The sequence below is a fragment of the Pagrus pagrus genome (assembly GCF_965226575.1).
Source record: "Pagrus pagrus genome assembly, chromosome: 18".
In the NCBI taxonomy this organism is placed as follows: Eukaryota; Metazoa; Chordata; class Actinopteri; order Spariformes; family Sparidae; genus Pagrus; species Pagrus pagrus.
In genome coordinates this window covers 17098142-17118225 of record NC_140202.1, presented here as the reverse complement: position 1 = coordinate 17118225, position 20084 = coordinate 17098142, and the positions used below count along the sequence as shown (strand labels likewise).

The window sequence follows — 20084 nt, the reverse complement described above, 5'->3', positions numbered from 1 at the left end:
ATTGTGACAATTTATCTCATCATTGTGACAATTTATCTCACAATTTTGACATTTTATCTCATCATTGTGACATTTTATTTCATCATTGTGGCATTTCATCTCATCATTTTGACATGTTATCTCATCAGTGTGGCATTTCATCTCATCATTTTGACATTTTATCTTATCATTGTGACATTTTATGTCATCATTGTGACATTTTATCTCACAATTTTGACATTTCATCTCGTCATTGTGACAATTTATCTCATCATTTTAACATTTCATCTCATCATTTTGACATTTTATCTTATGATTGTGACTTTTAAACTTATTTTGCCTTTTCGTCTCATAATTTTGCCTTTTTAACTCTACTTGTTTTTTAATCTCATAATAATAAATAATTGTTTTAAAATCAAGGCTTAAGCTGTCTTTTTTGTTTAACTGACGAAAATGGACCATTCATTTTTTTATTTCATTTTCTAATTAAACTGATCGATATCTTTGTCATAGGCTAAATGCTTTTGGCTGAATCCTAGCTCAATAGCACAACCTGGTGCCACCAAGTGGTACTGCAGGCTCAAATACAGCAAATAATACATTTTTAAAATCGCATTAAAATTTCAGAGTCTGAATGTTAATTCGCGGATTCAGTAATATTGGAGAAAAACATTATAAACATATTTGCCTATTTGTTATGTCATCTTTAATATCAACTGTGTAAAAGGAAAAGTACTTCCTGTCCGCGGTCACGTGACTGATTACGTCGTGCGTCAAGTCGCCGCATGAAAGCAGGTCGGTGGAGGAACTCGGAAGTGAGGCGCTCCTCGTCCCAAAGATGGTGTCTTCCTCGACGTAGTGTCAGATAAACACGCGAATTATGAGTGCTAAACATATAATCTGAAAGCGACGAGATGAAATACATAACATGTGAACGTGTGAGTAGTCCTGATAATTAACAAACTGCCTCTGAAGGCGGACAGTATGGATACCAGCAGAGCCGACGGAGGCTCCTACACGGTGAGACACTTGACTTTACTTTTTAATCGTCTGTTAATACTTTACTCTCTACTTTTTCTCTTCTCGGAGTAGGAATGAAACACTCATTGGGGTGTTTTATGTGTCGTTATTCTGTGTGTTTTCACGTCTATGAGTTCATATTAAGAGTATGAATGCTGTCAGTGCTGTCAGATGAATGCCGATAGTAAACAAAGAAAACCAAATGTCCGATTGTGTCACTGCGAATAGGAACAGAGAAATGAACACATCCTTGTCACTCAGTAGAAAGCTAAAGATAAGATTTAGATATGTTGTATCGTTTTATTTATCATAACTGAATCCAATAAATAAATATGTCTCGTCTGTGTGTCTTCTTTAGGATAATCTCATTGGGACTTTACTTGCTATATTTGGAAATGTGCTTGTCAGCATCTCCTTAAGTGTTCAGGTACAGTATTCAGCTGTGACATCCACAAACACTTCCTCATATGTGCCTTAGTTAAAAACGAAAGTTATTGTGTTTTCTACATGAAATATGTTCTCTAATTTCTCTGTGTTGTCTTCTCATGTCAGTGCCCTAACATCAGGCTCAGAATAACCCTTTACTTTTACTCAGCTGATACTCTACATCAGTATTTTTCAGGGTATTGTATCAAAGTTAGAAATCCCTGTATCGTGACAACACTGTGGTGGGGTCAGAACAGCAGTCTTGATTTTGTGGAGAGCTAGGTTGAGCTGTCATCACTGTATTATTATCAGCCTCCAATAGAAACATACATGGATGAAATAATTAACAGTTATGACGTCATCATGATACAATGCTGTCCTTGTTTTTGCCCCTATCACCCATCCTGTTCGCACTCGTAATTTCCAATATCTTGTTTGCTTTGTTTAAACCCGCTTTCTAAATTTGCTTTGCCTAAGCTGAGTATACTTCAGCAGACTCTGTGTTTACCTATGTGACTCTGTTTTACCTGCACTCGCAGAAATTCAGCCACGTGACGTTAGCAGGAACCAAGGACCCGCGTGCCTTCTACCGCACTAAGACCTGGTGGTGCGGTTTTGTCCTCACCTGCCTCGGGGAGGGAGCCAACTTTGTCTCTTATGCTTTCGCCCCCCTTTCTCTCGTAGCACCTCTAAATGCTGTGTCTGTACTCGGTGAGTATTGTTCCACGTTCACTCATACTTTAGTAGAAGGTGTTCAGAGATAAATATTCTGTATTATGAAAACAAGGTCACTTGGCAATAAATGTGGCCGTCTAGATGTATTACTCAAAAGAAAAAAAGGAAAAGTTGTATTAACTTGTTGTGTTATGCTTCTTTGTTGTTTCCAGCAAGCTCAATTTTGGGCCTTATTTTCCTGCGTGAGAAATCGAAGCCAAAGGACTTTGCAAGTAAGTTCTGCCTACGTGTCGAACTGAAGATGGCACACTTCTTGTTATTATGCAAATAACATGGCATTTGCTGCATTGAATGCAAATGTTTAATCAGCGTCAAGGCACTTGGCAAACTACATTCCTCCTGCTCAGCTGCTACAGTATAATGACTTAAAAAAATGTGTCTGTGTAGTCTAACACGTTTCTTATTTCACTGGAACTGATTGCATGTAATTTTTATGATATGATGTTGTTATTTCAGAGCGATATGGGCTGTCCTTCCTGGGCTGTATCCTAACCATAGGAGGAACATACCTCTTTGTATCGTTCGGACCAAACTCTCATGAGAAACTCAAAGCAGAGAACATTGTGAAGCACATGGTCGGATGGCCTGTTCTCTTGTATCTGGTAAGATGTTTTCATTCACAGAGAAGTTCAGAAGCACGTGACTCAAAGCAACACTGATACAGTTCAGTTTCTGCTTTTTAACCTACTGTGCTTAATTTCCACAACACACTCACTTAGCAGAAATAAATATGTATATGTATGATATAGCTTATTAAATATTTGAACATGTGTATATCCTGAAGAATTTTTACACGTCCATGCACTCATAATTTATGGTTTGCAAATACAACCCCTACGGCAGTCCTGCAGTACAGGTTTGGTGACTCTCATGTTCTATTTTTGCTGCCTGAAACCTTTTTGATGTATCAAAACAACTCTGTTGTCATGTTTGTGGCTGTAGCTCGATGTGTTTATAAGAAAATATGCGTCATTGAGTCAGTGTCGATGAAGGTCTATTTCCTCTTTGCAAGTCCGCCTTTCCTGCGTTTCTCACGCGTATTGCTTTTTGCCTTACATAATCGCAGGTTGTAACTGACACACCAGATATTCAGGCTACTCAACAATGTAAACCATGATGAATGAATATGGAAAATTAGTCATATTAGGTGGAATAACAATTATTTGAATGTGTCATCTTTAATTGATGTCTGAGATTCATCATATTTATAACATTTAAAGACATCTTACAGAGGTTAAACAGTCACACCCTGAATTGCTGATGCATCAGTCACGAACACTGCATCATTATGTAATGTGGTAATAGGTAAAAGTATCTAAAACCTTAAATACATACGGTAAATACCCAAACATTGGACAAATAGGAAGAGTGGTTACAAGAAAACCCTTGTCAACACAGACTGAGACACTCAGTGGCACATTTTCTTTACAACACCAGGAGCTGCAGCTGGACAAAAAAAAAAAACTGTCTAAATCAATGGCATCTATAAAGATGGACGACAAAAATCTGTGTAGTAATGATCAGCCGCTGTATCGAGGTCCTGCCTAATCAGCCACCAGTTCAATCACTAGCAGGGTTCAGCTGTCAATCATGAGGTCACTCCAGCTTTTTGTAGCGTCAAATTACAAATTAAAACCAAACTTATCAATAAATTAACGTGAACATGCATCAGCATAATAAGAACGTCCTGAAATCAGTGATGGAATGTAAATAAGAACATTTACCCAAATACTGTACTTAAATTTTGAGGTACTTCCATGGAGGGGCTGGGATTTATTTTCGATACTGCAGCCAGCCACCAGGGTGAGATCGATAATCTTTGGCCTCACTTTAAGGGGGCTGTCACTTCGTCCATCTTGATCTACAGTCAGTGGTCTCAACCATGATCGAACATTATGACCTTTACTAAATTGGTATCTAATCCAGGGCTGCTGTAGTATTTCTCATGCCTTTGTTGTTGTTTAAATTTTTTGGGGAATCCCCTATTAGTGTCCCACAAACTTGAATTAAACACAGCAAATGACTCTGCCTTCTTGACCTGTGCTGTTAATCAGGATAAATGTGTCTCTGTTTGAGATAAATTGTGAGTCTATTATTGAGTCTAGCAACGACTTTCTGTTTTGTTGATTTGATGCTAATTTGGTGTTTGTTGTTGCTGTTATCTAAATCGACAGCTCCTGGAGATCATCACGTTCTGCCTGCTTCTATACTTCTACAAACAGCGTCATGCTAACTACCTCGTTATTATTCTGCTGCTGGTCGCTCTACTGGGTGAGTGTCCGGCATTAAAGCCAGTCAATTACAAGCTGTCTATAAAGTCAAGCTATAAGCACACTTTATTAGAATATATTGTTTGTGAATGTCTGGAAGGCACCTGAGCTGTTTGTACTGTATCTAACTGTGCTTTTGACTTTGGTGCACAGGCTCCGTCACAGTCATAACAGTCAAGGCAGTGTCAGGCATGTTGGTTCTCACCATCGAGGGCACCATGCAGCTCTACTACCCGATCTTCAGCGTCATGTTCGTGTGCATGGTGGCTTCAGCGGTCTTCCAGGCCAGGTGAGTGACAGGAACATCAAAGATGATTTACTGAAAACAGAGAGCAGTGTGATTAGCGTGGTGGCTGTGGTTGGCTGTGGTTGGCTGTTAGTGACGTCAAAGATACACGTATTCGCTTGCTATTTATGTTTTGTCTTTACAGACGAGCAAAGTTAAGTTTTTGTGTGTGTTATTGTCGTCTTAGTTTTCTCTCCCAAGCTTGTAAGCTGCACGACTGCTCTCTGATTGCCAGCGTCAACTACATCCTCTCCACTGTCTTTGCCATAGGAGCTGGTGAGTTAAGAGAGTCTTTGCTGCAGCTAGTCTTGAATCTGATCTGGATTTAGTGGTGCAGGGAAAGTGTGTCAGTCTGGAGCCTGAAGTTTTCTTCTTTTCTGTTTTTCTTTTCTAGGAGCTGTGTTTTACTTAGAGTTTAAGAATGAAGACATCCTTCACATCTGCATGTTTTTGTTGGGGTGAGTGATCTATCATTAATATGCCTCTCTCACAAATACATTTTGACAAAGAGGGATGCTGTGTTTGCACAACTGCATGTAAATGGCAATATATTAATGACATTTTTATATAATATTTATTAGCCATCATTTATGTTCTTATTAACACCTGCTCCCTTTGCAACCACAGTGTCTGCTGTGAGGCTTAACACTTTCTTTGTCAGCTATAGCCAAAAACTAATAAACAGAGAATCAGACATTTGAAATATTGTAAACAGCAGTTGAATTATTTATTTTGAATAAAGGCAGATTGTTTTGTGCTTTGTACAGATCTGCATTCTGTTTCTTGGGGGTCTTTCTCATCACCAAAAACAAGAAAAGGACCAAGACCTTTGAACCGTGTGTCACTATGGATATGACCAATGGTTTGTATAAACTTTATGTAAAAAGTGAAAATGATATTTGTAAAGATTTACAGCTACACAGAGCAAGAATTCCAAGACTTAAACCATTCAGTATCGATGAAACAACGTCAGACAACACTAATCATCTTCATAGTTTTGAGGAAAGTTAGCTTTTGAAATCTGCAGGAAGAGCGCTAGTTAGCTGTTAGCTAAACCAGTGGGCAGCAGAGTCCTGTGTTGTGTTTGGCTAAGAGAGCTAACAGCTAGTGGAGCTTACGGCTAACAGAGCTAATAGCTAATAAAACAGTTTGCTTTCTCATTTTAACCTCGCAGTGCTTACTTAAACCTTACTGTATCTTGCCTGTCCTTTCCGTCATCAGGTGTCCCAACTATTCATGACAAAGGCTTGGTAGACTTCAATGGCTCCTTCTCTTACGGAGCTCTGGTCAACAACGATGGAGTGGCTCCTGCTGGTGTACCAGTCAACCTGGAACAACCACCAGTCAGCTTGAGATCCTCTGAAGCATCTGACCTCAAGCAAGACTAAAAACAAGCATTTCTACTTTTTTCCCCCTCACATTTTGAAAGACATTGAAAGGCAAAGATGGGCACATTCCGTTTTTTTCACATATTCACGAGACCAAACTCCAGCCCAGTAGGGGTGTTGTACTGTAGCTGTTCTGTCACTCTGCCTTACACTCCTCCTCACATGCATTCCTTTCTGAAATCTCTAAACCAAAACCTTAAAAAGCATTTCTTTTTTTTGAGAAGATGTCAGCCGTATTCATTCCGAAAATGAAGGGAGGAAACCTGAAGCTGCTGCTGCTGCACGTTGTTGTGGATTCACAGGCGCGGAAATATGGCAGCAGAGACGGTGTTGTGCCTTGAAGCTTACTGCCTGTACTCTTTGTTTGCTTTGAGAAGTAAGGACTCACTTCCATGACAGTTATACAAGTTTTGCTCTCATTTGGGAACACACAGTGATCTGTTTCTCCTCAAATCCAGGTTCTTACCAACAATGTTGTATCGTGTAGCTGCGGACTTTTTCAGAGGACTTGCCAATGAACATTTTAACTTTACATGTCTGTCTTATGTGAGCAGATTTCACTCCATTTTCTGCCTCTTATTCTTGGAATGTCATCGTATTACTGCTTTTCCTGACGTGACCAAACAATGGGTGCAATTTTTTTCTAATTTATTGTATTTATTAATTTTCAACTGTGCTTGTAGTGTGCCTTATAAAGTAGCCGTACACTGGATAAATAACCGTAAGGTGGCACAAAACCAACTGGAATAAAAATCTTAAAACTATTAAAAAGAACGTGATACCACTTTGACTCAAATACAAGAAGAGTGAATCACGTTCCGATCTTTAAATTACTGATAAGCTGTACAACTAGGTGTATCTGTACTGTAAGTGTAGAAGGGTACTCTATCGTAAAAAAGTCTACATTTTGTTTTTAGCTAAAACAATTCAAATACTATTCAATTTGATTGCCTCTTTAACATGATGCCTTGAAGTTTCTGATGTCAAACAAACCATGAAATGAAACTAAAAGTATGCAGTTAATGTTGCTGACGTACACTTTGTAGTATTTGTAGTACAATTTTTTTTTTTTACATGTAAACGTCAGATATAATGCAGCAATAAGCAACATGTCTATGAAGGGTTCTATGATTAAATACTTAATTATGAATCAATGGCTACATAACTTGGATCCACTCCTCTACATATGTGGCAGTGCATTTCTACAGTGTTAATAAAGCAGAGTCTTCCCACAGTTTTTAGCGCTTGGTTATTTTGGTTGCATGGCCTGTGGTTTACTAGCATCATTATATAAACCATTTAATGTGTGTCGACATTAAAACAGGCCTCTAATGAAACCAGAGCAGCTTTTAAAAAGAGGTCACTGATTCTGCAAAAGTCGTACTTCTTCCATTGTAAATGTGATACAATCTGGTTTCATATAAAGTTGTCACCTAGTTGGGTTTTTTTTTACTGCAGAGTAGCCACAGAGATTTTTTAAATGTATTTATTTATTTATTTTGCATGCAAAAGTGGCTCTTTTGATAGTACAGCTTGCTGACCCCTGGTCTAAGATGTCTACAGAAGCTGTTTTCTTCATTCTGTGGCCATAAAACACCACTTTAATTTATCAGTGTTTGTTTTAAATCCACTATGCAACCTAACTGACTGACATGGGCCTTTTGTTTGAAAGCCTGTTGCTTCATGCAGTTTAAAAACCTCTTTAAACCACCTAAAAATGAAGCGCCTTTGTTTGTGTGCGCAACAGGTGGATCCAGAGAACTGCACTGCATCTAAAACTATCAGAAATCCTATTAAAAAAGTGAGCGCCTCATCGTCCTCGCACAGCGGATGAGACAGTCGATTGGTCCGCAGCTCGTCAGATGTGTCTCTCTGGGACGTCCTTGTCAAATTAAAGCACGGGCCGCTGTGCGCCACTTCGCTGCTGGGTCGCCACCAATCTTGAATCGCAGCATCCGCCCCCTCGCTGCAGCCTGATTGGTCGCTGCGAGCCTGCGCCGGTATTTCATTGGTCTCACCTGCTGGTCCTGACGCCGGAGTAGGCTGCAGCAAATAGTGTCTCATAATCCAGTAATAACAAACACCGACAGCCTCCAAAATATCACAGCAGTGTGACTGAATAAACTCAGTTTAGCTTCCTGCGTTTAGTCCACTTGAGATGGCGTGTTTCGGCCTCTTCCGCTGACAGTTGTGAGGTGAGTGCACGCAACAATTGTCGCGTTTAAACCGATTAGAAAGGGAAATAAACACAGCAACTTCACCGGTGCGAGTGCAACCACGACTCAGTGGCGACTTCCGTTTAAATTCCCTCCTCGTTTGAGCTTAAAAACATTAATTTGACTCTGGAAAACAAACACCTTTGGAGAAAACGTGTTACTTTTGTGACAAACGCTCGTGCAGCGATTTTCGCACGAGCCCATTACGTAATTTCCAGGGGTTTCCTTCGAGGACACGCGATGCAAACATTGATGTCACACAAGCCTCCACGGTCATTTATTTATACTGTGGACATGTGATGTCATTGATGTCATTGCCTTCGCGTGCTCTGTTTGCACGTCACTCCTCAGAGGTTAAAGTGGAAGACACAGTTTTTGCTCTGAAATAAATAGTAAATCATGTTTCACCTTAATACTTGAGGTCAGCTTGATTTTCAGCTGGTATTTTAATTAAAAGATAGATGATAGACTCATTCCGGTTAAATGACGCTAGATGGCGCCCTGTCCTCAGTACTAAGTTGTTTATTTCACAGTAAGTCCTTTTTGGTTTTTTTATAATCAATGTTTCCCACTTGTTGCTTCCTTTTCCGACTTGAAAATTGTTATGGTTTAAATAAAAGTCACTGCTTTCAGCCTCTTAAACGTGAATATTGAATATCTTTGTGTTTTTTGGACTGTAGGTTGGACACAACTAGTGATTAACCTCGGACATGTTTCACTAGTTTCTGACATTTAATGCAAACAGTTGATAAATCAAGAAAATAATTGGCAGGTGAATCCCAGAATGAAAATAATCATTACATGCAGCCCTATAATTGATATCAATTGCATAATCTATAGGTCTGTTGCACAAATGCTTTTTAAAGTGAGAGCAAGTGAGTGGGGCCCTGTTAAACTTTTAATCATAACTCTGATCAACACACTAGACCAAGATGAAGCACTTCCCTAAATGTTTTCTATTTCACAAACAGAACATTTGCATTCAAACGGGCGAATTAATAATCCATCCACATGCATGTAACAGTTTGGAAACTTGCGTGTCTTTGCAAACACATGCAGTTACAACTCGCTGTCGAGATACGTTGTGATGTTGTGTCGAAGTCTGTTCCCCTGTCAAATAATGTTGCCCTGTTAGAATTGTGTTTCCTCTAATGCATTCAAATGGTCCAGTAGATTACACACATATCAATGTAAAACAGACTTCAACACAACTTTAAAATGGCTCAGGTAAATAAGGAATAAAATGTTATTTAACTATCATGTTTTATCAGTTTATATTATTTTTTTGAATTTATTTAAATCTAAGTATAATACAAATAATATGAAAATTAAAAGCTTTTTTTGAAACCTTTTTTGAATTATTTATTGTAAATGACCTCTCACGGCCGACCTGCAGTACCTTCACGGCCAACCAACTTTGGAAATACTGTTGCAAACACTTCAGTCTGCGAGCAGGTGGTACATTTTCTCAGTCAACAGTGATGACCAGATAAAGATATGATATAGATATTATGAAGAATTGCGACAAAAGAGAATATTTGAATCATTAATACGGACCTACAGTGTGACCTCATCACTTAAACTTCAGTGCAACCCTGTAACCTTCACGCACCAGTGCCTCACCATCACCTCCTTCTTTCTTCACAAACATCCAGCCACTATTCACCTTATCTCCCAGCTTCCGATCTCTTAACCTCCCCTCTCCCCAGTCCCCAGCCTCTGTGGTCCCTGAGGACTGTCAGCTGCCTCCTGAAAAGCTTCAACATGCTGCGAGGGGGCTCCAAGGCGTGGAGCAATGGCTCAGAGGCCTACAGCAGCGACCCTGAGGAGGACGAGGAGGAGGAAGAGGACATGGTGTTTGGGGAGACTGATCAGGAGGGCATGGCGGAGGAGATGATGGATCTGAGTGACCTCCCCACGGCGCTTTTTGCATGCAGCGTCCATGAAGCAGCGTTCGAAGACGACGTACACAGGGTGAGATGAGGCAAACTCACTATTGTGTCAAATCTGTGTCAAATCCTGGTGCTGTATGTGTGTGTGTGTGTGTGTGTGTGTGCTTGTGTGTTGTTGGTGCATCAGTGTGTGTGCGTTTGAGTCATCCTGCTGGATGTGTCAGTGCATCTGAAATTCAAAGCCCAGCAACGAGCAACAAGTGCATGATGTCATCCACAGCTTTTGCTCCTGTCTGTCGAAGTCTGTTCATGGTCTTGAGCTGCACTGCTGATTGCTCACACACACACACACACACACACACACACACACACTCACACACACACATATACACATCAGGATGCTGTTATTTATTTGCCAGGGAACATGAATGCAGGGCAGTGGATTACAAAATGACTTGCGCAGAAACGCGAGCCATACTCAGCATGTCATCTTCATACTCGTTCTATCGTTATGCAATATGTTATTCATGCCCACGTCTGTTTTACAGAAGTGGCAACAGGCCTTAGACAAAAGCCCACATACACATATACATATAGTCTGTTCATAGTTACGGTCAGGAACATTACCATCAGCCCTTGAGACTGGCAGTTTTAATGCCAATCCAGAAGAGGGCAGACTTTGTTTGTTGTGCGAGGGAGACGAGCTTGAGAACAAGGTTAATGTTTTTGTTTTGCTGTCCTGTCTACAGGGACGTGAGGGAGGTTGTTTTTCACTAAAATGTCCTCCATTTATGTTGATTTCTTTTGGCTAGAAGATTGCGAAAACCTTTTCTTGAAGCAGATTTTGTTTGCCAAGCTTGTGAGAAAAGGCAGAGTATTTTGTTTAAGATGATGAAGCTGCCAAATACATGTACTTTTGATGTCGTGACTCATGAGGGATGTGCAGTTTGTGTGGATGACACGTAAATAAAAGAAATCAATCAATGACGCAATCATACAGTACATTATTGGCCTAGGGCTGTACGTCAAACATTGATAAACATAATTATGGATCATGGCTATAGTTAGTATTCACTGCTGTCAAGCTAGCATGTTATTATCAAGACATTTTGGCTGCAGTTTCTTCTTCTTTTCCTGTACCACTATCTATCTAATAGCTTTACCAATGTATCTGCCTAGCCTCATGGAAGACAAAGTGGTCAGACAGAGCATTATGATTTATTGATTGCTGTTGGGATGTTATGAGATTTTCTACAAATAAAACCAAAAATGCTTTTAGAATAATTTTCCAACCTTATTATAGCTTTAAGGCTCTCTTGCATGAGTAGAGTCTCTCTGTTATAGCTCCTTAGAGCAGGAATACTTTGTAATAGCTGGATCCTGTTTTCTGGAGGAGGATATAAAGAAAATACTTTTAATTTTCTGCCCCCTCTAATCCAATTACGCTGTCCTACCATCGTTCCATCCTCCCAGCTGGCACCGTCCTCTGTCTCGTCTATCCATTCATCTCTCTCTAAAAGCTATCTGACCCATCTTCATAACATTTTTCTCTCCTGTTTCTGATCACTAGCTGGTTAACTTCTCCTTCTGCTGTTCTTTTAATATTCCCCTTCTGTCTCCCTCCTAAGCTGTCTTTATTTATCCTCTCTGTGTATGTAAATGCAAAGCAGAGAGGCTAAATGTGGCGCATACACAAAATCCCTTTAAACGAATCACTCCTGCTTTGTGCGGTTGCTGTTTGTACACCCATTGCTCCCAGCAGTGGAGTCGGCCCCCTTCCCCTCCTTTCGTTTTTTTTTTCTCTTCCTATTTTGCCTCCCCACTTCATTACGATTCACACTCCTGCTTTTAAGTGGAAATGCCACCCACGCACCCCTTCAGTCAGAGCGTGTCAATAGATTGTTCTCCATATGGCTCAATTAAATGAGCTTCACTAAAAATAGAACTTTTTGACATTTATTTAAACTTTCAAAAACGAGGACCGGAAGGGATGAGGTATGAAACAAAAAAGCAGGTTGCTTGTGATATTTTTCAAAGCACGAACGAGGATTTTATGAGGTTGTTTTTGGCTTGTAGCAGTGCTGTTTGATTCTCCACACACACACATGCACTCACAGAGTCTTTAACGTATTCTTAAATTGCTCAATTTTGAGAATTTCGCTAACTGCTCAAAACTTGACATCTCTAAACTCAGTGTCTGCATCCTCCCAGTGAAGAACAGGGACATGGCAACCTACATTTTTGTGTCTTTGGGCTCTTGGCTCCCTCCCAACACCGACATTACCTTCTGTTTCTGTTCTCAAAGGCCTGCATGCAGGAGGTTGGGCTGTTTCTGTAATCACACTGTGCACTTTTAGAGAGGAAAGGAGGGAGGAGAGACAGACAGAGAGAGGGAGAGATACATGTGCCCTCATATTTATAAGAAGCTCTTAGCAAGCTGTAAAAGCCTTTTTCCTTTCTTCTGCATTAGTGAAAAGAAAGTAAAACCTAGTGGCACACTTTCTTCTTTTATCTGCAGTATTTTGTTTCCCTGACCAGCTTTTAGGTAAAAATGGGGAGACGCCTTAAAAGTGCTTCGAGTTTCTTCAGGAAGTTCGGCCGAGGTCTGGTCAGATCAGCCCACCTCTCTGCTGAAATGAATGGCTTTATTATTCATTTACTCATTAAAATTAATTATCTCTCATGATTAAAACAGGGCTGTGCCACTACACTCAGTGATCTCTCATAGAGCCTGATCAACAGCAGTGTGGCAAAAAGTACCCAAACATCATACATGAGCAATAATAAAGACATTGTGTTAAAATATTATTAATAATAAGTATTGAAAGTAATTTTCTGACGATAAATGTACTTAATAGGAGTGTTGAAAATGCACTGAATCCTTACTGAGTCATTTCAGATTTCACTTTGAAAATGCTGACTCGCCCATGCCTCTGATTATCTTCCTTAGCCTGCTTCTCATGGTGGCCTGAGGCATGATCTGCTACATTCAGAATACGATTACCAGCATTGCATAGAGTGAGCACAGCCGCAGCCAGCGTGGCTCCTAATTTTGACATGATTCATTATCTGTAGCACCCACAGAAAACAAGTGTGTGCGAGGAAAGAGGGAGTTAGACACAGAAGTGTGAGTGGGCAAAGTAAGGAGGCAAAGTGGTTGTCAAGAGGAAGGTCAGAGAAGCCATTATAAGTCGTCCCTCATAGTGCCCAGTGTATATCAGGCCTAATCAGCACAGAGCAAAGCTTTCATCACTGCTCCTGCTGCTGTCAGACTGAGCTCTCCTCAATCTATAACCAGTGCAATCAAGCAAGCACCAGCTGCAAGCTTAATACAACACCAGGCAAAACATTTTCACCTAACAGGCAATAGAAAGACAAGCAAAATATCTTCAAGTTGCTGCTCTGTGTTACTGTAGGATGATACTAAATGAATTATGTCAGCTTAAAGCTGCAGTTAACCAATATTTTTATATTAACAATGTGTCAAATGATTGAATATATTGTTAAGAGGGTTGTTCATTGTGCCGAACCCACATAGACCCTCTGTTTTGTTCCAGAAACTGCGTCTCCGTCACTGTAGATAATGTATCGTGCACTCTTGTCAACATACTTCACAGGGGACTTTTTCAGTGGGACTTGTTACTTGTTATTCCATTTTCTGGAAAGTGCTTGGAGCAACATAATTGAAATACCTCAATTGTGTTGGTGGTGGTGGCAGAAACCTCGAAGACGCCCAGTGTATAGAAGCAAATCAAACCAAAACTATTGCTGTCGTCTCTGGATAACTTGTCTGACATCTTTGCTGCAGAAGCCTTGCAGACATTTTCCAAGCTGCTCCTGTTAGCAATGCATTAGCAGTGTGGCGGCGATATACCACTGTAAGTATGTGAAAAGTTGAGCTGCGTTCCTCGACACAGATGTCCCTCTTCAGTCTAATGTGTTTGATAGTGTGACTCATATCGGGCGATAAAGTACGACAAACCCAGAGCAGAGTGGAGCAATGAAACACATCAGGGACTAAAGATAGTGTGATAGAGGATGTGAAAAGTGAGCTGTAAAGTGAGTGTCAGTGTGTGTGTGTGTTTCGTGCACACAAAATGCATGTACATACAGCGTGCGTGCATGCATGCGCGTGTTAGTGATATGTTTGCATGTGTCAGACTGCAATCTATTTTTGGGTGTCGGTCCCGGGGGGTGAACGTGAGGGAGCGGGTGCTTGGCAGGCTGAAGGTCAGACATGATGCAGTGCAGAGTGAGTGAGCGCCGCCGGCCCCTGCTCCTGCTGCGGCCTGGATATTATTCTGGTACACTGACCGGGGTTGTCTCACCGGCCTGCCGCGCTCGTTTTGCCTTTATTTATCAAACAGAGGAGAGCAAAAAGCAATTTAAGAGAAGCAGACAACAATGGGAGCACAGTTCGGTTGAACTGAGCTGCTGCGGCACTCAGAGTGTGAGTAATTTTTTCACATTTGACAAGATGACAGCGTCTTCTTTTGCGATGACAGTTTCCCATTTTTCTCTGTTTAATGACACTGCTTCTTGGATTTTGATGAGCATGTCGAGCTACTTGGTTTTTCAGTTAAATCTAAGCATTTACTTAAGCGGCAGATAAAAACCAGATAAAAGACAGACATAGTTGTTTGACAAAATATCTGCATCATCTTTAACAGTTCTTTCTGTGTTTACTTACCAGTTTGAACATGTCTATAAATTAAAGGTCTCTGGGCAGAAAAGTTAAAAAGGGAGTGGATAAGGTATAAAGGGCAAATCTGCACACCCATACAGGTGATTGTAATTATACTGACTGATTAGGTCTCCTCTCAGGACTGTATGGGTTTGTGCAGATTGCGCGTGATTGCCAGCTTCCTCACTCTTCTGTTTCACCTGTCAGGATGGAACAAAACGCACCTCAACGCCAAACCGAACTAGCAGCGTGCCGATTAGTGCCAGTCAGACCTAGTTCCTACTTCATTGCTATTCGGTATGTAAAACAGCCTGGCAGCATGCCACTTTTGCCATCTTGAATGGACAGCACTGTGTGGCACCTTGACAAAATACCTCATGTACCAACAACACTGTAACAATAATCCACACATATATATGACATGGCTCATTGTGGCTGAATGCAAATGAAAAGCCATTCTGCTGTAAGGTCGTCAAAAGTATCGATACTGTGATATTTTTTTGACACCATGTGTTTGATACATTACAATATTTGCATTTGTTAGGCCATTTTAAGCTATTAAGGGTCTACATATATTCTGTTACTCCCCAAGCCTGCTACTATTGTATCAACATTTTAAATTCTTGTATCATAAAAATCCTGACTATTCCGTCTTTTCCAGAACTTGGCAGCTGTGAAAATATGAAATTAAAGTGTACTAAATGCTGGACAGAGACTCTTGGTGACCTTGATGAAGAAAGGAGTTTGTTTTTTTGCAACCAGGGACAGGATGAGAGGAGTGATGGTAGGGGAATAAGGTGCAGAGGCAGCGGGTTGGGCAGGATGAGGGGAGTCGTGGCTGGCGGTGACGGCGTATGGGGATGGCGTGATGGCTGCGAGGTTGTAGGCAGGTTGGTAGATGAGTGGGTGATGCTGATAGCACAAAGAAACAGGCGTTACACAAAAGGATGAAAACTCTAACTCACAAGAAGATTTGGCCTTGATGAGGTGAGAGCTGGAGATAATACTGCTGTAGGATGATGAACCGATGAGAGGCCGGTGTGCAGAGCTGGAGGAGTGATGAGCTGATTGCAGACAGGTGTATTCAATAATCAGAGCTGGGAGTCCATGCAAACACACACACACACACACACACACACACACACACACACACACACACACACAGACAACATATGGCAAAGAGAAGGAGACAGACAGAGGGCACTGGGAGCACAGGGAAAGGGAAGACACAGGAAAACACTTATAGTTGATTGTTTGATTGAATAAACACAGAGCCATCGTTCATTTTATTAGTAACACCGAGCGTTTCTTGCGATGACACGTCAGAGGCTGCGTCTTGAATCTATAGTAAGCTGTAAATTGAGATTTTGGTCTCTTATGAATCATTTATAAAATCTAGACCATTGCATTATGGGAAAGCTACCATTAACTCTACCTCTCTGTCAGACGGACAGAATATCTGTTGTGTAAAAGGTCTATTCTCATTAGTGCGAGGAGTTGAGAGCCCTCATGTAATTCATAATTCACCCACCCTCAACCTGAGTGGCATTGTAATCAGCCAGAACACCTGTGTGCCTGTGTCTTCTTTTTAGTGTCGTGTTCATTTCATATGTGTAAGGATTCATTTTTAAATTTAATTATTTAACCTCTTATACCTGACAGAAATGTCTGACACCTGCGTTATCTCCCACATGGTAAAAAGAACGACAGACGTGTCCACAAACTGTTTTCAGAAAGGCTGGACATGCACCGACGCTGGCAGTCACATCTAAATAAAATCAATAGTATGGATTTAGCTAATTTAAAGGGATAGTTCACCCAAAAATGACAATTCACTAATTATGAGTAGCGCCCTCCTGCTGATCGAAAGTTGGGTTAAGTTTTGAAGTCTGCAAAAAAAAAAAAACAGTGGTGTAGCATTCTACTGAACAACTAAAGTAGATAGGGGACGACCAAAAAACCCATAAAACAGCTCCTGGTCTGGTGTGATCCAAGTCTCCTGAAGACCTGAGATGCCAAATAGTTTTGAATAGTCGCTATCCACACCCTTTTGTAAGCAGAGGTCTTCATTTTGGGCTCCTAGATATTGTGGGGGGCTATTTTCCGACATCTTACAGTGTTGCTTTCAAGTCATAGATCACAATTTCTCTCAATTGATCTTACAATCGGTACGTACTCCCCTTAGACCTTTTATTTGGATAAGGAAAAACCCCAGGTTAGTTGGGGAAAAATACAGACTTTCTAATATTGCTCTTATTCTGTATCCTACAAGGATGCTGATCACTGGGTTTTCTGTTTTTGTACTCAAAAGACTTTGCGCTGTAATATAAAAATGATCTCCTTGTGATATTAATGTGATGTTATTACCTTTTAATGTTGAAAGATCACTTCACACAGCTAATCAAATCAGGTTGCATAAGTCGATGATGTCATATTGTCCCTTCTAAACCTCAGACATCTATTTAAAGACAACTTCCATATTTCTTCATCGTGATTAAATCGTGTTTTTCCTATATTGATACTCATTCAGCACCACTCCCACGTCTCCGGCATTTCAGCTTCGGGGAAATTCATTTTTCCTCTTTGATATGTAATTATGATAGTTTTGTGTACGGTTGCTTTGATAAAAGAGACGGCTCATCTCGCCTCGCCCTCGCCCACCACGCAGGGGCTGATTATGAAACTGTAGGATTTAGGATGCGCTGTAAGCCACTGTGTCGTTTGTTCTAAGACGTGCTCCTGTGATTCTATTTAAATCAAGATTATTTTCTGGTTCAATCAGTCTAAAAAAAGAAACGTCCTGTGGGCGCTTTCAAGAATAGCAGCTCGCAGGACAACAAAACATGATCTCTTATGTGACTGACGCCAAATATAAACGGACGCCAACGATGAGTCCATGAAATAGAAAGATGATCTGCAGATGATTGCTTTTACTGAATGTGTAAAATTAAGGAGCTGAAATAAAACCACAGGAAACAGGAAGTTTAGTATATTAGACTGTGAGGATAGTACAAGGACTTATGTACCATGTTATTTTTGGATCTGTCTGTCGCCCATATTCAATTTGTACTTTATTTTAAAAAGGGGATGTTTTTCTCTTTACAGAGAGTCAGTCGGTCTGTGTCGTATTAATCTAAAAGTATTACTTGTATACTTCACTGTCCAGTACTAGCTCCAGCCCTTATTACTTTTCCTTTTTATTTACAGAACTGTATTGATGTCTTATTGTTGTGAGTCTGCTCTCCTGCGATGCTGCTTCTCGGAGGTATTTATGAGGAGAGCAGAGGGTAGACTGGCACCCCAATCAATTCCTGCCTGTTGTCATTTAGAGAAAAGGACTATTGACAGTCTGTTGTTGTTGATTTTTCTCTTTGCACTTGTTTTTAACTGCCGTTACTTTGCTGGCAAAAGGAAACACAATTGGATATGTGACTCTTCCTGATTCAATTTGGTTTACTTTGGTCGTCATTTGTTCCTGTTTACATCTTTGAATTACTGATTTTCTTTCCTTTCATTTTTTTAAAATCTGTCTCTGGGTGCTTCTCACACTCTCTGCTTCTCTCTGAACTCCATTCACTCGATGCAATATTTAAAACTAGAGCCTGTCCGATATATTCGCTGGCTGATATTATCGGTCGATATTGGCTTATCACAGGTATATTGGTATTGGTGTAGATGTTATTTAGCTTTACGAAGCATTTCATTTAGTTTTTGAATGAGCCAGCTTCATCCTTTATAAAGTTTGCAATCTCATCGCACCATATCACCACTTGCTCTCATCTCAGTTGCCATGAGGATCCCGTAGCTTTAAATTAGATCTGTTTGAAGTGAAAGAAGAGAGAGCTGTTCCTATCCTCTGGTGAAGATGATACATTTCTTTCTTCCTCTTTGTTTGCCTTCTACAGAAAATGGCACCCTCTTCTCAGAGCGCTGTGTTGTCTTCGAAGCTCTGAGACCGCCTCGGGTCATTCCCTGCCTGTTTTCTTTCTCTTTTTTTTCCCTCTTTGTTTTGTCTGGTATTCAAGCAGCGGCAATGTCTGTATGCGGGTCGGAGAGTCCGCCTTACCCATCCAAAGATTTGACCTGATTTCAAAGCGAAGCAATCAGTGGAACCATCGGCACGTGTCGCTCTGTCTGTGTGCCGCTCATACAGCTATCCAGCAGCTCATCTCTCCAGCTCCTAAGCTGCTGGACTGGGTTAAAACAGTGAACAGCTGCTGGTGGCCCACCAGATGTGGGCTGTGGACCAAATACATACATATAGTACTATGCTGTCAGCTCCCGTGGTCAGACAGTGCTTGTGATGCTGTTAGCAAATGCCCTCTGTACATAATGTTATTTATTTACTAATTTGCATTTTCATGTTATTGAAAAGTATTCTTACAGCATTTTTTTTATACCCTGCAAAATGTTTCCCACCACACTCTTCAAAAACATTATATTCAACAACTGTGTAATGGCCATCTGACTTACTCCATTGTCTTTCTGGTCATTATTTTCTTTAAAATGACGTTTTTCTTTGCTGGGAGCGGGGTCAGGACACCAGGCCAGTCTAATACACCGGATAGGCCTTGCTCCAGCTGTTTTCATTATTAATTAAACTGCTGAATATTTTTAGGATTAATTCATTAATGATTTAGTCCATAAAATATCAGAAAATAGTTGAGTTTTTATCAGGTAAAACATGTTTTGTCTGATCATCGGACCAAAAAGTAAAATTGTTTCATTTATGATAACCTGAAAAATGACGTAAAGCAACAAATCTTGCTGGAGCCAGAAACCATCAACGGTTTTAATTTAATAATTTAATCAATTATTTGGTTTAATAGTGGATTAGTATCAGTTTGATACTGATCCTATTAAACTGATTGTAGATGACTGGGGAGATTTGACTGATCCTCATACAGTTTCTTTGCGACTGTCAACAACAAACTTTGTAGAAATATATATAACATGTATAAACATCTGGATAAATGTAATATTGATGTATAAACACCTGTACTATGGCGCATCATCCCCTCATGTAGATATAAGGGGATAATGAACCATAGTATTACCAATGTGCTGACTTATGTTATTGATTGGTTTGTCCCTATTTCAAAACTAATGCAGTTGTATCCCAATCGCCATGAATAAATATTTGTATTTGTATGTTTCAACTTTACTTTTCTTTGTGTTGCAATTTTAC

The 20084-nt window shown here is 40.3% G+C and overlaps 2 protein-coding genes across 2 annotated transcripts in view; both read left to right on the top strand.

Moving 5' to 3' along the window:
- The first annotated feature begins 779 nt into the window (after positions 1–779).
- nipal3 (NIPA like domain containing 3) lies at positions 780–7341 on the top strand. Its single transcript, XM_084380972.1, has 11 exons — positions 780–999; positions 1358–1426; positions 1965–2136; positions 2313–2372; positions 2617–2762; positions 4335–4431; positions 4584–4719; positions 4904–4992; positions 5111–5174; positions 5484–5578; positions 5938–7341. The coding sequence occupies exons 1-11, from the start codon at positions 964–966 to the stop codon at positions 6102–6104; spliced, it is 1131 nt and encodes a 376-aa protein (XP_084237098.1). The 5' UTR covers positions 780–963; the 3' UTR covers positions 6105–7341.
- Positions 7342–8161: 820 nt separating this feature from the next.
- The window catches only part of rcan3 (regulator of calcineurin 3), a 43206-nt gene continuing 31283 nt past the window's right edge, over positions 8162–20084 (top strand). The window contains exons 1-2 of the mRNA XM_084380888.1: positions 8162–8299; positions 10030–10294. Coding sequence (XP_084237014.1) covers positions 10085–10294 — 210 coding nt within the window. The 5' untranslated portion in view covers positions 8162–8299; positions 10030–10084. The remainder of the gene's footprint in view (positions 8300–10029; positions 10295–20084) is intronic.